Below are 19,282 nucleotides of genomic sequence, written 5' to 3'. Positions count from 1 at the left end.
ACTCAATACGGGCGTGCACTCAGCTCCAGATCCACCCAGAAACTGAAATGGCTTTTTATGTGACCACATCAGAGTCAAAACTGAGTAAAATCCTGTCTTGTGGAACAGTAAGGTCCCATTCCATTCATTCAGACATGAGAGTACTACACATTCCACAGGATACACTGCACCCTCAGGATTTGGCCTTTAACATCACTTCTCCCAGTCAGCAAAAGCAGAGCTAAACTACTCATCTCTTGTAATGCCCTTTCAGGGATGGATGAAAAGCACACAGATGTGCTAAGTACTTAAAAACCACCATGACTGTATGCCAGAATCTTCCTTGGGAAGGGCTGGTTGATGATCTGCACCACTTATATTTTGTCTACTCTGAAAACTGAAACTTGAGGTGTGGGAATCAGATCATTGTACAAGTGCTCCACAACAAAGACAATTTGACATGCTCCTGAGATCATGAGTTAACCTGTAATTAGAGATTGCAAACTGGCAAGAAGGAGGCCCAATTACATCTCTTCCTATTGTAGACTGATACATTACCAAATATTTATCAGGAAACCCTTAGATGGATTTAGTGATGTCAGGAAATAAAAGATAGATCTGTGTGGCTTTAAGTCAGGCACAATTGGCAGCAGCAGCTATGTCCGAGTCATCCATACAGACAGGGGAATTAATACCAGGGTTAGCCAGGGTGGAGGTTAGAAATGGATTTCTCCTGAGAAAAAAGCACTATTCCTGTGCAGTGGGACACCATGGAGAATACTGAACTTACTGCAACATGAGCAAAAATCCATACTGCCGAGGATGAGACACCCATCTTCATCTTCATTTCTGAACTCAGCCCAAGTAGGAAGGAAGGAGGCATAAAGAGCTGGCAGGCTGCTGCATTATCTGATCTTTACAAAGGGTATTTGTGTTAGGCACGGAGCTTAATTTAGTAGAGTTTGATTTTCCTTCCCCTGCACCCATTCCCCTGCTAACATTTTATTCAAGGAATCAATTAGGCCTTGATCAACCATTGATCGAGAGTTCCCAATGGGGAGCCCTAATGCATTTTATCTGCAGCTATTGTTCCTAAATACACTTATTTCTGAGCATGCACTTAATTCTTTTCATCAATACTGTGCTATCCTTCAACAAGCCTGTTAATAACATTTTGGAAGTGCACTTTCAGTGAAATCCTACTTAGAGAAATGAATTAGTGAAACTACCGGGATTTCCTTTGGTGTGTTTGGCTTTTTCAGCAGCACAGGCAAATAGATTCCATGCTCCTCATCTCCTCCTGCCTAAAAAAGGTTAAAGTGATGTGTTGGAGTTCAAGATACTAAATGGAAAGCTGTTCAGAACAAATGGAAAAAGCTAACCAATAATGCTTCAAAGCAAATATTCATTATTTTTCACTAAATTCCTTATGGAATAAAAGATGTGATGCCTCTTTACACACTCCAGAGTTCTTCACTGTCATTAGCATTTTCCCAGCAATATTTCTTTTAAAGACCCAAAAGCTGCAGATCAACTTTAACAAGACTTGAGCATACGATTAAATCAGTCACATGGGTTCAAGCATGCACTTAGGTTATGTGCTGAACAGGGAGAGATTTAAACCTATGCCTGACTGCTTTGCTGAAAAGAAGCCAAAGTAAATTGGCTATAATTAAATTCTTTTGATGAAATTTCTGCAACTCCCTACTGTGGGATACCAGTACTGAAATGCTAATAAACTAGTTAAAATTAAGCTTATTACCAAGTAAAATAAACCACAGAGACACTTCTGTCTTTTCTTAGTTTATACCACCATTTATATAACATTATTTTGCATTAGAGCAATAAAATACTTGACCAGAGCTAAAACATGCAACTCACAAAGCAGTAATTGCACTGCATCCCCATCCAGGAGACAATCTATAGATTCCTCCACATCTGCCTGCACTGCTACTTCTGTTGATCCTGAGAAACAGCTTTTAGCTACATCAGCACTCACTGCAAAACCCAAATTCCAGAACATTGCCAGAGAGCAGCTATATGCCAGGAACTGCTTAATTGGTGGACTTGGTAATTTCAAGTCTTTTACAAACAAACCAAATGGAACTTTAACTAGAAAATAAAGCATTAATACACAGGCTGCTCAGAAACCATTGCATACATATGCCAGGACTTGAACATCCTCACAGAAATACCAGAGAGAGCTCAAATTGCCCTTGTCCTCTAGACAGCCTTCTCTGCATGCTGACAAGTGCACACACTACCCACACAGATTCTGTTCTGAAATTATCCCAGCCCTGCACAGCAGCACAGCCCTGTTCATCTGGCAAAGGAGGATACAGCCACTCAATAATTCTACCACCACTTAAGAGTTCCAACAGTAAGAAGGGGATGGTATAGGCAAAGTCAAATGCTGATGGAGAAACATTGACTGAATAGTGGTGTGGTGACCATTCTGACAGTTTTGCAGGATCTTCCACAGCCTGTTGTTTTCCTATAACTTAAAACTATCTCTAAACTGCATACAGTTTGGGTGATCCTGTCTCTTCACTTCAGGCTCCGTTTCTCCACTTTAGGCAATGTTAACATGCCCTGTGAGTGTGTTTTGGACAGCCCTGTGGGCTGTGCTGACTGGGAACACGAGGCACTTCATTACCCGGGGAGACATTTCTGCTGCACTGTCAAAGACAAACACGGAAAACTTTTAAGCTCTCTTGACAGAAACTCAATGAAAACAAGTTTCTGCAGTAGCCTTGAACTAAACTTTCTATATGAATAATTCCATCATTTTTTTGTGAATCCCTCCCTCCCACCAGCGAGCAGCTCAGCAGGATCAGATCATTTCTGTGAGCAACTGCACACGAGTGCAGCAGGTGGAAGAGATTTTGTTTTTCCATTTTCTAAAGCCAAATGTGTAAGAGGTTGTGAGGACTGAACTATATTTGAAATCATATCCACTAAATTCCAACCTGCTGTCTTTGTATGGGACGAGGCAAAATATCAATCAGAAATTAAAACAATTTTCAATTTCTTTTCAGAAACAAAGCAAGAACTGCATCAGTCTACAGAATATATTTTTTATAAGATAGCAGCAAAAGCTATATTGGAGCAGCACAGGAAACAAGAACATTTTCACACATTTCATGAAAAACAGAAGTAGCCATTATTTTTCAATCCTCTGTGGGCTATTCTGTGGGCCATTTTCAACACAGCTAAGCAGGCATGGAATTTAGGCTGTAATTTTCACAGGGACCCAAGCGAGTTAATGGCCTAATCTTTATTGAAAATTCTCATCTTAACTTCAAGTTGCCAATAGCAGTAACTGCTCCTATAATCCAATATCATAGTCAGTGATTCTTCAATGCTTTTGTTCTTTCCTGGCTTATGTTACATGTTATGTTTGACACTTAAAAATAGGAAAACAAAACAAGAGCTCAACAACTTAAGCCTCTCCCCTCCCCCACCAAACACTACACAAAAAGCTAACCCCACATTATGGTGGTTTAGTTATGTTCTTTCATTTGTAGGCATTACATACCTCTGCCTGTACATCATATAAAATGCAGACATCACTGAAAAAAAAATCACCTATTACAGATGCAAAAAAGTAAATATGGACTTTTCTTTTTCTATGCTTCCAGGAGAATCATCACAGTAAAAATAAATACAGATGCTAAAACGAGGAGGATTATACAAGTTAGAACTGGTACAAGACTGTGCATTTTATTAGCATAATTTACATTCTAGCAGGATGCAATCTGGTGTTGAGAAATATGAGTATCCAACCTTTGACAGGATAGGGCTCTGCTGCTTTCTCCTTATCACAATAAAATTAAGGTTAACCCTCTCAGTACTCCATGGATCTGTTATAAATACACAGAGAGCCTCATATTGAAATGTCAAACGTATAAAAATGCCAAATGCTGCTCTGTATTGATGGAAACAAATACTAAAGCGAATATTTTGCCTACAGATAGGTAGCCATGCACATAACCATCCACATGACTCCAGAAATGTCATTGGAGTTTGGACTGCTTCAAATGGGGGCATAAATGTAGGCAAATGGGGCAAAAAATACTACACTCAGAGCAATAACAATATGCCTTAGCTCTCATAATCACACCAACTCCTTTCAACACCTAATCTCTTAGGTACTTAGGGCTGGTACTTCTGACCTCAAAAAATTAAAAGGCACACTTTAGGAACTTTTATATGAATGAGTGCAAACACCAGCTGGAGTTTCCAGGTCGCTCAGGTGCTCACACTGAGCTGAAGACAGCCTATGAACCAGTTCCTCTGCTGCTTTGAGAACAGCCAGGACAAAATAAAGGGCTATAGGTTTTTCCTGACATTTCCTGACCATTCTGTAGGAATGCATTCCATCACAGCCCATATTCACTTCTGCAGAAATCACAAGATTCATATTTTGCAACACAAGTAGTCACGACTTTTGGAGGGATAGTGAACAAGGTGTGAGCTCAGGCCCTGCCAAGGAGATCTACAGTGCAGTTCCAAGAGACAAGGCACTTTTCCTTCCTACACTGAGTTCCTGAGCTTTCCCAAGTCCCCCTCTCTTTACAATATCACACTGGATAGCCAGCTCAGAGAGAGTTTTGAACTTCAGGGCAGCATTTATCTCATGAGATCAAGATGAACCTTTATCCATCAAGAAAAGAGAAGATGACATCCTAGGGCATAAGATCAAGCTGGCTGCTTAAAAGCTCAGAGAAGACCAAGTCACTAGAAATGAGAGGCAGAGGCAGTTTTTGGGCTTCTCCCAAGCTGATGAATGAGAACAGGTCAGGTGAGGCTGCTGCGAGTCCTAGTTCACCTCCACAGCTGCACACCCTTCCACAGCAAGTGAATAAAAGCCCTGTGCCAAAACACTGTCTGTGAATAGCTGTAAAGAACTTTTGCCATGATGCTTTTTAGTCACTAACACAGCACTAAAGCAACAGTGCCAGCAATAGATACAGAGAGAGTGCTTGAGTGCCCAGGAGCCCAGGCCCTGTGTCCACACACACATGGATACACACCCACCCTGTGGCTGGTATTGCTCAAAGTGATAATCTGCAGGGTCCTTTTCTCCTGCACACAAAATTAACTTTATCTTCTTCAGATTTTCCAAGTATCTACATTAACTGAATTACTGTGGTGGACTTGTCTGGGTTTGCTACTTCCCCGTACACGTGGCAATATTGTTTTTCACATCAGGAAAACCAGCACACAAACTCTAAATGTGCTCTATGAAAATACTAGTTTTAGGCTGCTGCTGGTTTATTTATTCTGCAGTAGGCAGGACTGCAAGTGTAACACAAACTATTGATTTCCTCAGTATAAGATTTAAAGTCATACAGGAACATTAAGAGCTTCAAATTTGATCATCTGCAATACCCAGACTACAGGAATTTGTTAACTCAGTAAAACTGCACTTGAGCTGGAGCCCATATTTTAGATTCTGTTTTCATCTTACAGACAACTTCAGGGTACTACCTCCTGCAGTATATGAGTCAGAGGAAAGTTAATTTCCTGATCTCTTTATTAATAATCAATAAAAACCACTGCAAATCAACAGGCTGGAGGAGGGAGGGAATCCTTCCTGATACTTTTTCACTGTTTTTACCTCTGAAGAGTGAGGACGAACATTCTCTGTGACACACCTGTCAACCCAACAGCACTGACTGCTTTATGAATAAAAATACTTCATTAGATTCGTTTCTTTCTCCATACCCTCACATTTACTGATCTATTAGCCTTAACACCAGCCAACAACAAGAATTCTACCAGAGGATAACTTGGAACATAAGAAACATTTACTTTATTAACCTAATCCAAAACACTTTCATGTATTTCTTCTGTGTTCAGGACAGGTCTTTATTTTAGGTCTGCCATTATTTTAGAAACTACTATAATTACTCTTTGTAAGAACTACTAAGCAGAGGATCTCTTTCCTTTTCCAAACTGAATCTAGGTTGTCTCCATAATCCCTTTTCATGACAGCTCTCTTGCACCTTTCTCACACTTCTAATAGTTTCTGTAACTAAAACTCAACATCATATTCACGGTTAGGCAAGTCTGTTATACAATGACATGATAATATTTTCTAACTGGTCTTCTTTCTAAATATAACCAAGTGCTGTGTTTGGGTTTTGGAGGCCCATTGCATATTAAGTAGATGCCTTTACTCCTGTATGATGTGTAGCTATTTCTACCAAGAGCTGACAAGTAATTCAGAATCCAATAATGCATACAAGTAATTTTAAATTGTCCCTTCTACTGTAATTATCTGGCAAGTTAATTCCATGTTCCAGCTACAGAACTGAGCTCTTTAAAGCCCTTCAGAAGTGCACCTGACAATCACTCACTTATATGACTAATACATAATCACTCCTATCACTAATATACTACTAATTATGTCAATAATTTATTCATTAATGAACACAGTGTTGTTTTCAGTTTGGGTTTGTGGGGTCTTTGGTGGGGTTTTTTTGGTTATTGCTTTTCCATTCCTAAAGAAGTGTTCAGGATATGTACCAGTTGTATCTGATGAATGTTAATTCATGGTAAAATTTTGCCACTTTCCCTGTGATTATTAAGTTCCCTCAGTTTTCAATTGTAAGGGGCTTTTGATTTAATAAGCAGGTGGCACACAATTATGCCCTTGTTTTGGATTTATTCATGTGAGATTTTTTTAAAGAAAAGGATAAAGATATTTCAGACAGGCAATACTGCCCTTACAACTGAAGGAACAATGGTCAAACACAAGTAACATGTGAAGGCACAAACAAAAGCTATGTTTATTGAACTTTCATGCATTTACCCCGGCTTTTCACTAGGCTCTAAGTACACATGTGCTGCAAGGAGCAATGTGGAAAGATAATGAATTTTATGCCTTTGCCTGTACTGAGGACACTTCATTTTTAACAGTATCAATGTGGCTCTTAAACCATAAACAGGTATTTAAAAATCCTACTCTCTCTGATGGGCATCTCTTCCTATATCCTCCTAGTAAGGTTTGTTGGATTCTTTGCTTTTTTTGTGGGATGTTTTGGTGTTTGTTTGTGGGCTTTTTTGGATGTTTTTTCCTTTTTTTGTTAATGACAGATGCACTTGGCAGTATGTGTGACCTTGAGTTGTACACTTGAGCAAACAAGACAGCCCAGTCCTGCCAGGCTGCTTATGCATTCTGAGAGAGCTCCTTCTGAGAGGAGTGTCTCAAGAAAGACAGAAGCATGATGTGCATACCAAGCCAAGTGCTTCATGATTTATTTATAGGGAAAAGGGGCATATAAATTTGCTGAAGGGGAAAGAAAAATGAAGAATTTGACTTACCTTGTCGGTGTAGACGAAGAACAGAATCACAACAGTGAGTTCCAACAGAAATATAATTAACAGCATGATAAAAAACTGTCAAGAGAAGAAAGGACAGGGGATAAAATAAAAGCAAAAGCCATCAACATCTATTTCAGCTTTTTCTGGATGCACAGCAAGTACATTCAGCAGATCATGCAGAATGGGGAGTGGGAGTCATACAGGCAGCAGGATACAAAGCTGCTGCTACTGAAAAAACAGGTAAAGGACTACTCAGGAAACACCACCGTGTCTGGGCATAGGCATGGCTCATTTATAGGACTGGTTTCAGTAGAACAGCCTAAAACCCCACCAAGAGCAAGCCAGTGCTCTCTCTGACAGCAAAACTTGAGGAATCTTCCCATGCTAGGTTTTCTTTATTTTTTCCCGACTGGATATTAGTGATGATATCCAATGATATCCATGAAATCCACAGCTTAACTTCCCATGGCAAGAGAAGGTAGCCTGGGCCATAAATCATAAAGTCATAGCTCCTTTCAAGGGTAATTATGGGATCAAGGGGGTAGTGAAAAGTGTACCAAGTTAGTTTTATGAGCAGTTTCAGGGAGCTACACTTATCACCCATGAGTTTCAGCTGAAAGGGGCTGATTCGTACTGAAGACATCAAAGCTAAGTTGGGCCACCTCTCTTCCTTCTCATAAGCCATAGAACTGCCTAACATCCAGGAGTCAAAAGCTCAAAGGACTGGATAAAACCTTTTAACACAGGGATTTCACGCGAAGTCTGTAAAGCCCTCAGCTTTGATTGACTTCAGTGAGAGGAACTGCTGGCAATGCCAAACCCTTCTGGGAAACCACATCCTCTGTATTTTGTTGCCATGCTGGATGGGTCTGCAGCAGCATCAACACAGCACTTGCAATTGTCTTTAGAGTGAGTGCCATCAGAGCGTTAAATGAAACAGAGTTTTGCATAGATAGGTAAAGGAAAGAGTAATTTTGGAAACTTTTTAGGCTGAGGCAAAGGTCCAGCTCCCTATAACACAAAATTCACACACTTAGCAACCTGTAAGGCTGGAATTCTAATACTGAGCAACACCAACTTAATTGGAATCCTATTCCCAAGAGAAAAATGCAGTTACTGTCTCTTCAACCACAAGGCTGCAAACTTATGAAAGTTTAATAGCTACTAAGCCTTCATCAGAATTTCTGCTCTGACTGGTAAGCCAAAACCAAACCTTTGAACCCATGGATTTATGTGACTGAATGGAGGGCAAAAAGTCACAAAGGGGAAAATACTTTTCTTCCCTGGTACAATTACTGTGTCTCCAGAAGTCATTGCATTTTGCCCCATGAATCTTAAATTATTTATTTTCAAATTTTCATCACCAGTATTTTTACACCTGCCTGACCCTAATACTGGATCCTATTACTGCCCAGTTTTGAATCACAGACCTCATTTATGCCTGTGATCCAAGCTGATTTCCATATCATTACCATCCAACACTGACCTTCTGCATGGCCTTGCAAACCTATCTTGGTGCAGCATGCTTATTTTTTACAATTTTAGTCTGCTGCATGGCATTAACTGAAACAGGACAAAGCACATCCCTCCTCAAAAAGATGCACAGATACTTTGCTCTATCTATTTAGCTGTGGAGTATTTTGCTCATCCATAAAAGCTTTACTTTTCCAAAATGTGCAAGCAGACACCATTTTCTCCCTGTGAAATTCCCTGGCATAGACAGGATCACATGAGACAATTTCTAGAACAAAGGATAAAGACTGTTAGTTACCCATTCTATACAGTGATCAGCATTTCCTACCACAGGACCTCAGTTTCATCAGCTTATCATTTTGCCAAACCTTAATTGTCTGTGCTGATATATTCTGTGCTTCTTTCTGTCAAAAGGATAAAAGCTTTTGGAAGAACATCAAAAATAGCACTCCAATTACTCCTAAGAATGAAGCTGGGCAAAGTGTGCTATTCTTCCCAGGTGAAATTTCTGGTGCTTTAATTTGAAATCTTCTCATACTGCAGTGTTCAGAGCAGGGACCCGACACAGTGCAGCTCCATTTCAGGCACAGAAATTTCAGCCTTTTGTTTTACTCAGCTATAAGTGGATGTTTGTGGGAAAGTTATTAGCTTTCAAAAGACTGCCTTTCACACATCATAGAGATGAGAGGGCTCAGCAGCTAAAACCTGTAAATCGTCCACCCACGTAGCTCACACACGACCAGACAACCCACCAACAATCCCACAGATCTTTTCTGCTCCTGTGGTGCCTTTCTGCCATATCCCCAAAGCCAATAACCTCCAGCCCCACTTCACAGGACATGACCTGGAATAGGGGGTATGTCCTGGAGCTGGAATAAAACTTAGGGATCTGTTTTTCCTGGGCTCTCAAGAAAGCTTTTCCTCCCTTCTCTGTACACAGCAGCCTGGAGACAGTACACATGAAGACACAGGTGACTGCAGGAGAAAGGCTATCCCAAATAAGAACATTTTTAACAGTAGATGGGGAATGGTTTGGCTGAGGATATGATCTGGCTATAAGTTTCAGAAAAACTGGTCCTACAAGTAGCAGACAATCCAGGCAGGAAGCACAGGGAGCAGGGGACACTTGTGTACATGGATACCCAGGAGGAATGAGACCTTTGAGAGGATGGTGGCCTGGGAAGGGCCCATGCTGGAGCCATGGGAACAAAAAGAGCAAGAAATAAAGAGTGGCCATAAAAGAAAAGCATCCTGCACTGATCCCCACGACTGATCCCATGTGCAGGGAAGGGACTGGAGACTGGCAAGGGGAGAGGTAAGGGATCTGGAGAGAAGCTGAGGTGTTTTCTCAAGCGCGTCATTGTTCTTAATACTAGGATCAGTAATTAAAATTTAATCTTAATTGGCAACAAACGAAGTGAAATGTCACATCTCAAGAGTATTTTCCCCTACAACACCAACTCTGCTAAAAACTACCAGTTTTAGACTGGAGTAGGGAGCTACTCTTGCCAGCTGTGCCATTGTGTCCACCAGCTGAAGGAGGCTGGACCTTCTAGTGAGACCTGACAGTGCTCCTGCCTTCCTCAGGTCATAATAGAGAAATAGGCATGGCACTGACATCAGAAAAGATGCTAAAATTGTGGAGTCAAGCACTCAACATTTAGGAAATAGCAGAACAAAAAAAATCCTCTCAGTGATGGTTATGTATCATGTCTATGTCTTCCCCTAGACTGAGAGGAGGGTCCTCTGAGCTGGGAATTCGGTTTACTGCACTGCAAATCTTGGAAGCCATACAGTGAACCAAAACTAATGTACACTGTTCAGAAAATCAAAACCTAGATAAGGATTATCCTTTATCTCCACAGAAAAGTATCTTGCTTTTATATAAAGTATCTAATTCTATCTTTTTTTACATTTGGAAACATTGACAGAACCCACATGGCTGTATCACAGATAACAAACAATTATTAGGAATCCCCAGGTGTGCAGACAGTAGAGACCTGAGCTGTATCTTTTATTACAAACGTTAATTAAGTGAGATCAACCTCAACGCAGAGGCTTCACACTCATCACCTGGTAAAAGCTACAAGCACTTGCATGTCAGCTCCTCTGTCATTCCCCTCCTAAAGGAGAGCTGTACCTGAACCCAGACCAACACCTTGGGAAGTAGCACTCAAGGCTTCAGCCTGTGATGGCTGCCAAGCAAGGCCTGCACACTGCAGCACATCCTGTGATTGCCCAGACTAAAGTGCATGCACAGGCACATGCACAACCTGCTCCTCTAGCCCACAGCACCTTCCAACAACAGGTCATTTTCAGTTCATCCTCAGTATCATCCCAAAGGGAACAATGCCCAGTCTAGGGCCAGACCCAGCTTGGCATATACCATTCAAATTTAGAAGGAAAAAACATGAACTCACTGAAGGCTCACAGCACCTAAACCCCCACGACACCTGCTGGAAACTCTCACAGCTGCTTTTCAATTGAGTTCTCTCACTGTGGTGATAAATACTGAGAAGAATAAAATTGAGTTTTGTTTGGTTCACTGGGGCTGTAGGCTATTGGTATAATAAAGATTTATGCATGGAGAAACAACAATCCCAAAGCAAAGCATTCATGTGAAACTCCATAAAAAAAGATTAATCTGACCTTGTACAGAGAAATGCTTTACCATACTGCTTGTCAAAGAGTGGGATGCAACCCAGCAGAGGTTCAGTGGAGAGGTTCCTATTGCTCAGCTTTTCATAAGCTACACCTGAAATAACCCCATGGAAGCTCTGATGAGGAGGGAGGTAAGGTAACACCCTTCTGTCTACCACTGCTGATTTCCAACCCCTAAGAAAACTAAGGCCAGTTTCTCAGCAGCTACCTTTATATTCTACAAAGCCTTTGACTTTCCCACAGATTCTCATTAAAGGTGGATAGAAAAGGAAGCGTGCAACTGCTACCAAACCTACGTCATGGATATGTACCACTCTCCTGCTGTCAGAGAGAAGAGTCTGCTAGAGGAGAGGAGGTCCCAACTTTCAACTCCATCCCCATTGGATCTGTACCAGGCTCTTGACTCACTACTTCCAGTTTTGTTCATTCAGGCTGCTGATACCAGTTGGAGAACCAAGAACTGTACCCTGTGTACAACACTTCAAGCATGTTTCCATTGCTGCTTACACAAGCAGAGAACAAGTTAATTGCATTTCACTCCCAAACAAAGAGGATTCCCTGGTTTCTCAGAGGCTACAGACACTTGCCTCTCTGCATGACAACTGACATCACACACTAATACACAGGACTGGGTCATCTGCTTCCCACTGCCTCTGCCTCCCAAATCTTCTCAATAGTGAGATCATGTTGCCCAAATTGCCCGTGTCAGGAGTAGCTGATCTTCTCTCAGTGTCTCAAAGACAAAAGAGACCCAATACAATGATAACCAAGGTGTGATTGTCTTGTTAGCCTCCTAACATTTGCTGTGAGACTCAGTGTGGTATAACTGATAGCAAACTTGAGCCTGTTGTGTTTCCACTGCTTGCTGAAGTAATGCTTTTAGTTTGATGGGGGGCTGTCTCAGGAGGAGACAGTAGGATCTCAGTGTGCCAGACCTGTTTTTCAATGTAGGTCATGACAGGGGACAGAAGTTTCTTGCAAAGATTTATTCAAATCCTCTTCAACAAACATGAAAGTAGTAGGAAGACCTGAGAGCCAGCTGTTTCTTTCAAATAGAGATACATTCCAAAACAATTTTCAAGTTCATGGCCTAGCAAATATATTGCTTACACCAAACTGCATACCAATTAGTATAACCTTCCTAAGAAACTGAACAAACAACTTCAACAGACAGCCTGTGCTGTTTTCCATCACATTTAAACAGCCTGCAGGGTGGACAGTTGGCTTCCTTCCTGACAGACACTATGAAGTACAGCACATGAACAGGAGGTTGCCCCTAGAAAATGCTCCAGCAAGTTAACTGCCCTCTACCTGCACCAGATCCCAGGATTAGGAGGAAAAAAAAATAGAAAATTTACAGCCAGTCCTTCCTCTGTAATATTAACTGCAAGTTTGGCACAGTGATTATACAAATGATACAAGCATTTTGCCTTTTAGTGAGGCTGGATTACCAAATCCTCACTGATCATCTTTAATTTCAGTATTACATTTCACTTCCCAATGAATACACACTCCAGTAGAAGAAAATACAGACAATTCTTTGGGGTAAGACAGAGGTCTTTAGTCTTCATAGCCTGGAAGAGTTATTCATTTGTCTGCCTGGTCCTAATGTGTACATATACAACTTTGATGCTCAAGAATGAACCAGCTCTGGCTGCTAGAAGACAGAGTCTCTCAGAATCACAGAAACACACCGGTTATCAGTGACCTCTGAGGACTGCATGGTTCAACCCCTTCCTAAAAGCACAGTCAGCTACACGAGGCTGTACAGAGCTGCGCCCAGTCACCTTAGGAGCATCTCCAAGGATGAAGATGGACAGTCACCCACAGCCTCACTGGATACCTTTTTCTGACACTTTACTATATTCATGGTAAGAAAAATAACAAAAATATTCCACATCTCTAACTGGAATTTCCTTTGGTTTAAACCTGTGCCTGTTATCTCTTGTACCACCCCTGTGAATCCTTCCAAAAGCTCTGTCTTCCTTACACTGTACTACAAGGTAGTTGAAGACATGAATAAATTATCCTCCCTGCTTTAATTTCTTAAGACAGAACAAACCCAGCTCCCTCAGTCTGTCCTTGCACATCATGTGCCCCATGATCATCACAGTGGCTCTCCACTGGATCCCTTTCCCTTCTAGTATTCATGTGTCTCTTCTACTGGGGAGCTTTAAATTGGGTTCAGCATTTCAGCCGTAGCCTTTTCTTATTCTGGAAGAAGGTGTCATTGCTTCTCCATGTCAAGAAATGTAAAGGAATGTGAGGCTTGGTATGGTCCACAAAGACCCAATTACCACATTCATCATTTTATTCTGAGACAATGCTATATTTAAAATATCTCTGCTTGATTTTTAGATTGTAATTTGATATGAACAGAAATATTGTCAAAGGTAACCTCACATCCTGCACACATCCTTCCCTTCTCTTCTCATCCTATATTTAATACTGAAGGTGTAAATGGTATCTGTCCTTTTTGAATAAGTTATGTCAAATTTGAACCTACTGTCATGGAAAGAAAATGACATCCCTGCTGAAACCAGGACACCTAGAAATTCGCAGAGCTCCATTTTAAAGTCAGAAGAACTTAATGTATTTTATAGGAGCCACACTTTACCATGCTGCCTGAATATTTAAAGTTTTCCTTGAATTTAATTTGAGGTAATTTAAAATTACTTCTGTAATTTTTCTATTATTTTATAATGGACTATATTATTTATATTTAAATATTATTTAATGGATTCAGTGATGATGTCTCATTACTATGGTTGGCATTGTTAAAATCTTTTATCTTCCTGCAGAAGTGCAGCATCTCCATGCCCAATCTAATTATGAGAGATATATCAACAAACTTCGATGTATTAGTCAAGCAGCAAAAGGGCTAACACTGTCAGAGGTACTGAATGCTATAAAATACTGCCAAATTTACTGCATATTCCACACTTTGGAAAAATTCAAGCCACCTAAAAAATGTCTGAATCAATGCCAGAAAAACACAGAAATACTAAAATAAAAATAACTCCAGGTACTGGAGAACCACCCATTCTTTATAAAGGTCCTGTATTTTTGCCATTGTTGGGTCTGGCTTTGTAAGCAGAGCAGTATGAAGTTCATCCTTAAGCACTTTCAGACTTCCCAGAATAGCTTTTTAATTACATATTGGTACTTGACTTTTACAGAAAAAAACCTCATATGGTACAGATTTTGTCAGCACTCCAAAAAAAAAAAAAAAAAACCCAGTGAAACTTTCTTCCACTTTTGAAAGCAAAAGTATTCAATGTATCACTAGTTCTCACAAGAAGTTTGATTTAACATAATTCCCTGAAGGCATCTTGATCTGATATATTAATAGGGAGTTGGAAGATTATGAAAGATTCTCTTATTTTTTTAAAAAAAAAATCCTTTGATTTTCTTTTCCAAGGTACTGAGCAAGGAGAGGAGAACAGAAGAGAAAGTGCAGTGGGAATTGTACTTAGAAGTGACTTTCTCTGCAGCCTGGAAGACTTGTACAGAAAAAGACAGAGCAGTGAACAAGAAATGACAGGACAGTGCCCAGGCTGCAACAATAACTGGAATTACGCTCAACAAAATCCCAGTGTATTAATCCGCTACATGGACTTCAGAGCAAAAGGGAAAGGACAGTTTGTTTCTACCCATTTTCATCATAGTGGATTCTGATTGCACATCCCAGTACCAAAGGTTTTGCTGACACTCGGTCTGAACACTCCTTTCATTAGTTCCATGCACTTCTTCCTACTTACCCGCCTTTGCAGCACCACGAATGTTCCCTTTCTGTCCACAGCATTTATACTCCTTGCATATTTGTAGATTTATGTCCCATCTGAGCCCTCTCTCTCCCATGTTGTGCATATTTAGCTCTTTAAGTACTTCCTTGGAAGTAAATCTCCTTAGTCTCACAATCATTTTTTTTTTCAGCATAAAAATGATAAGTTTGCTCATAAACTGTAAAAAGGCAGTAATGTATATGAGCAAACTGACGAACAGAAACTCCATTATGAAAACGTCATGTATCTAAATTTGGTTCATCAGCTATTATTCTCTGAAAGCCTTAATGGCTAATTCATTCTGATTGTGACAAAGCCTTTCATGCCTTATATGCTTGCTGGATATATAGTACAGCTCTGTTTATGTTTGGACTATGTATTTCATGAATGTGCAAAAACTCCTGCTGATCAATAAAGCTCAAAGAAATCTGCAGTAATTATTTCTGGGAAAATATACAACATATGCAGCCTTAACACATTAACAGTGTTTCATTTTAGTCTCATTACTGCTTGCAGTTGGAATCTCTCAGTCTTACTGCATTAGTGAGTGAGAGATGAGAGACTTAATATTCCCATAGTATGCATCAAATGATTTAAAGTGGTATTTTATGGCATCTCTAGATTTTTTTCATATTCTACGAAAACTGATTTAAAAATCAATGAAGTGTCATTAAATATTAGCCAGGTATCACTCTCCTATCACAACACATATCCACCTTTAGCAGATCACAGATTCCTTAGCAGTAATAAAGATCTCTCTGGCCTTTGACTTTCATAAGGGTTGCTTCATTTCTTCTGCAAACATAATGCAAAGATGTGATGTGATCTGGTGTGATTTTATACCAGCCAGGAGAAAAATTCATCTTACTTTGTGAAGTATGGGTGGCTGAAGAAGAAAATAAAACATCAGAGTAGCTCTCTCAAGGTCCTGTGCCACTCCACTCGTGCCAAAGCAGCTGCCTGAGTCCATCTAACACAGGGAAGGAATACAGTCAATACAACTAAAGGGTTCTGGCTTGGCTTTAATCCAACCTACTCCATCTGTGGTAATGCCATGCAATGTTCTTATTTCTAGGAGTGTCAAAATAGTGCCTAGAAACTGTGATGTATGTGTAAGTGAAGGAGATGGTGAGAAGATGGGCAAGTAGAAAATAATGGACAAGGTAGAGTATTTTGTCTGTATTTAAATTGTACTGCTGGTTTTACCCCCAGTATGGGGTTCCCAAATGTGCTACACACACGCAGCTGCATCAGCTGCACATACGTAAGTCTTGTAGTAGCTTAAAAAAATAAAGAAGTAGGCAGTGTAGCCTACCTAAATTTGCCTTTTAGCTGGTAATACTGAGGGTCTGAAATATCTATAACATCAAATCAACTCTGGCTGTACCTTGTGTGGCATCAGTGATTTACACAAAGTAGCTTCCATTTCTTTACCTCCAGAGTTACACTTTTCTGAGGTTCAGGTAATTCTGTTCCTTATAGAGAAAGAAGTCAATGTTGCTCTCCAATTTAGGTTGCATTACTAAGGTGGTTAAAAATAACAAAAGAATGACTGGGAATGAAAGTACACTTGCTGCTTTACTAAGCCTATTGCTTTCTATCCAAGGAGATAATCTTATTATTGGGGGGGAAAAAATAGCAAATGTTACGCTCAAAACTGACATGAATGTCTGGGCTGGCAAGGAACACACAGGTTACCTGTCATTTACTTTCAAAATGGCAGTAATTCTGTTGCCTTTCAGCTCTTGCAGGTGATCCTATGACTGGATCTGGAAATGGCTCAGAGCCAGGCTTCTTTTGAAGAACCTCTGGCACATGAGAGTTGGTTGAATGCTGAGACAACAGATGGGAGAAGGGACACTTCATAAGTGACAGGAGAACTTGAGCCTGCACAGACTGTCAGAGAAGCTGATATTACTAATGGACTTTAACCAATAAGGAGTTAGGAACTCCAACACTGATAGCCATTTAGACAAACAGATCAAACCTTCAGCTGATGTAAATTAGAACAGCTCCCCTGACTCCTGCACGTGGTGCTGCCACACTCTGTGATGACCATAAAGCAGTGTCTTGGCACTACAAAAAGAAATGGGGACATTAGGAAAACATTCTTCCCTGACCTAACAGACTCCTCAGGGAAGCGGGGCTCCAAGCTGGTCAGAGTTCAAGGAGTCTCTGGATGACACTCTTCCTTGTTTAGTTTATTAGGCAGTCCTGCAAGGAGCAGGCAGTTAGGACTCAATGATTCTTATGGGTTCCTTCCAACTAAACCTTGTGTGATTATGTAACTCAAAGCACATCAGGCATTAGTGGCATTGCATCAGTCTGTATCAGAAAATGAAATATACCCTGTGAGGTAAGCCCTCACCGACCCTAGGGTCAGTCTAAAATCAGAAGGGAAGGAAACTTTATTCTTTCTCTCCTCAGTTTCCAGGTCCTTTGATTAAGTGTGCCCAGAGCTGAAGAAAAGAAGGGAGGTAGGGGAGGACTCAGGTTCCATCCCCTCACGAGTTTCAGTACCAGCCAAGCAGAAGAAGCCAAAAACTGAAGGACAAGGAGGAGCAGATTCTTTCTAATAGAGACAACCAAACTAGGGAGGCTGGTGCTCAGTCCTTACAGTCCAAGCAGGCAGCAAGTTAGAATTTCACATGCACCAGCATTACACAGAGAAGTGATATACATGATGTATAATGCTCTCAGGCTGTATGCATGGCATCTGTCTGGTCTCTGCATTACATGCTTGCTGCTGTGGCTGCAGCCAGCATTTCCCTGATTTTGCTAGTTTGATTGCTAAAGCACCAGCTCATGTGCTAAACTGGAATGAGAATCTACTGCTTGATCTGTAGCATTAAATTACTGAGATGAAGTCGTTTACAGGCTGTTTCTTTCTCATTTAGTTGCTTTGAAATAAAATCCCTGTCACCAATGAAGTTTCAACTGTCAGCTCCCTGGATCCAGTGATACTATTGAAAACAGTATGGTTTTTTCTGTTTCCTTTTCTTCCTACTCATTAACTTTTTTTTATTTTCTTTATGGCTGTTTCACTTACAGATGAGCTGGCTGGAGTTCAGAAAACTCTCAACAGCACAGTACAAAATACCATGGGCACTCATTTTCCCCTTGGACTATTCCATAAATGAAAATCTTTTAATGTCTGGATAGTCACACATATATGTATACAGCATGAGTGCATTCCACAGCTGGTCCTGACCTAATATCAAGCTTTAATTCTGATTTTATTCATTCCAGCAGCTGTGATGAACTACTTGCTTATTAACATGAAGTTATCATTTAAATTAAACTGAACACACAGATCTGCCTGTTAATGATTACTTTCCTTCCCCTTCTCATTAACCATTGTTTCAGCTTTTGTACAATAAAAATCAGGGTTATCCACAAATCAGGATATATAAGAATAAGGGGAAGTGGGTGTATCTAAGCCATTTTCTTAATTTTGTTAATTAACAACATTTTGTTAATCCTCTTAAGTGATGGAACATATCCAACCTTGCTGCTTTATAACAAGGCAGCTGGCTCCAGATAATCAGAGAGGAATCAGCATTTTGTCTTTTTCACGCCTTTCACGCCTTTTATTCGTGTGTAGGTAATGTGTGGAGAAGGATCCCCTCATCCTCTACCTCTTCTGACTGGATTACTGGCCATGCTGCATCCCGACCAGAGCAGAAGAATGTGTTCTTGGTACCAAATCACTGGAGGAAAAAAAAGTGCCACAAAATCTGAGGGTGAAATAAAGAACTACCTATGATTCTTATTTCCTTCTAGGACATGAGTTATTCTTTAAGTTGCAAGTGTCTGGAAACGTGGTATCTACACACGTGTGCTGTAAGAACCAGATAGAGATTAAAATCTTTCTTTCACATAGGGCCTCATACTGCTTTTTACCAGTATTCCTATGATTCCCAGGACCAAAAGTAAGTCCCTATTTGCAAAAATACACGCACTAGACCATGTTCACAGATCCTTTCCAGCAGCTTCTCTGAATGTTCTGTTTCACATTTAACTGAAGGCAGTGTTGCAATTAGGCTGATCAG

At 40.4% G+C, this 19,282-nt stretch overlaps 1 protein-coding gene across 7 annotated transcripts in view; it reads right to left on the bottom strand.

The window, feature by feature from the left end:
- The window catches only part of TSPAN4 (tetraspanin 4), a gene marked incomplete at its 5' end in the record, with an annotated part of 410,665 nt that overhangs the window by 38,603 nt on the left and 352,780 nt on the right, over positions 1-19,282 (bottom strand). For all 7 annotated transcript variants that reach the window (XM_083864515.1, XM_083864516.1, XM_083864517.1 and 4 more), the window contains one exon: positions 7,312-7,386. In XM_083864515.1, the coding sequence (XP_083720641.1) occupies positions 7,312-7,386 (75 nt within the window). The remainder of the gene's footprint in view (positions 1-7,311; positions 7,387-19,282) is intronic.

This window comes from Zosterops lateralis, assembly GCF_965231275.1.
Source record: "Zosterops lateralis genome assembly, chromosome: 6".
Taxonomy (NCBI): Eukaryota; Metazoa; Chordata; class Aves; order Passeriformes; family Zosteropidae; genus Zosterops; species Zosterops lateralis.
This window is presented reverse-complemented; position numbering and strand designations above follow the sequence as displayed.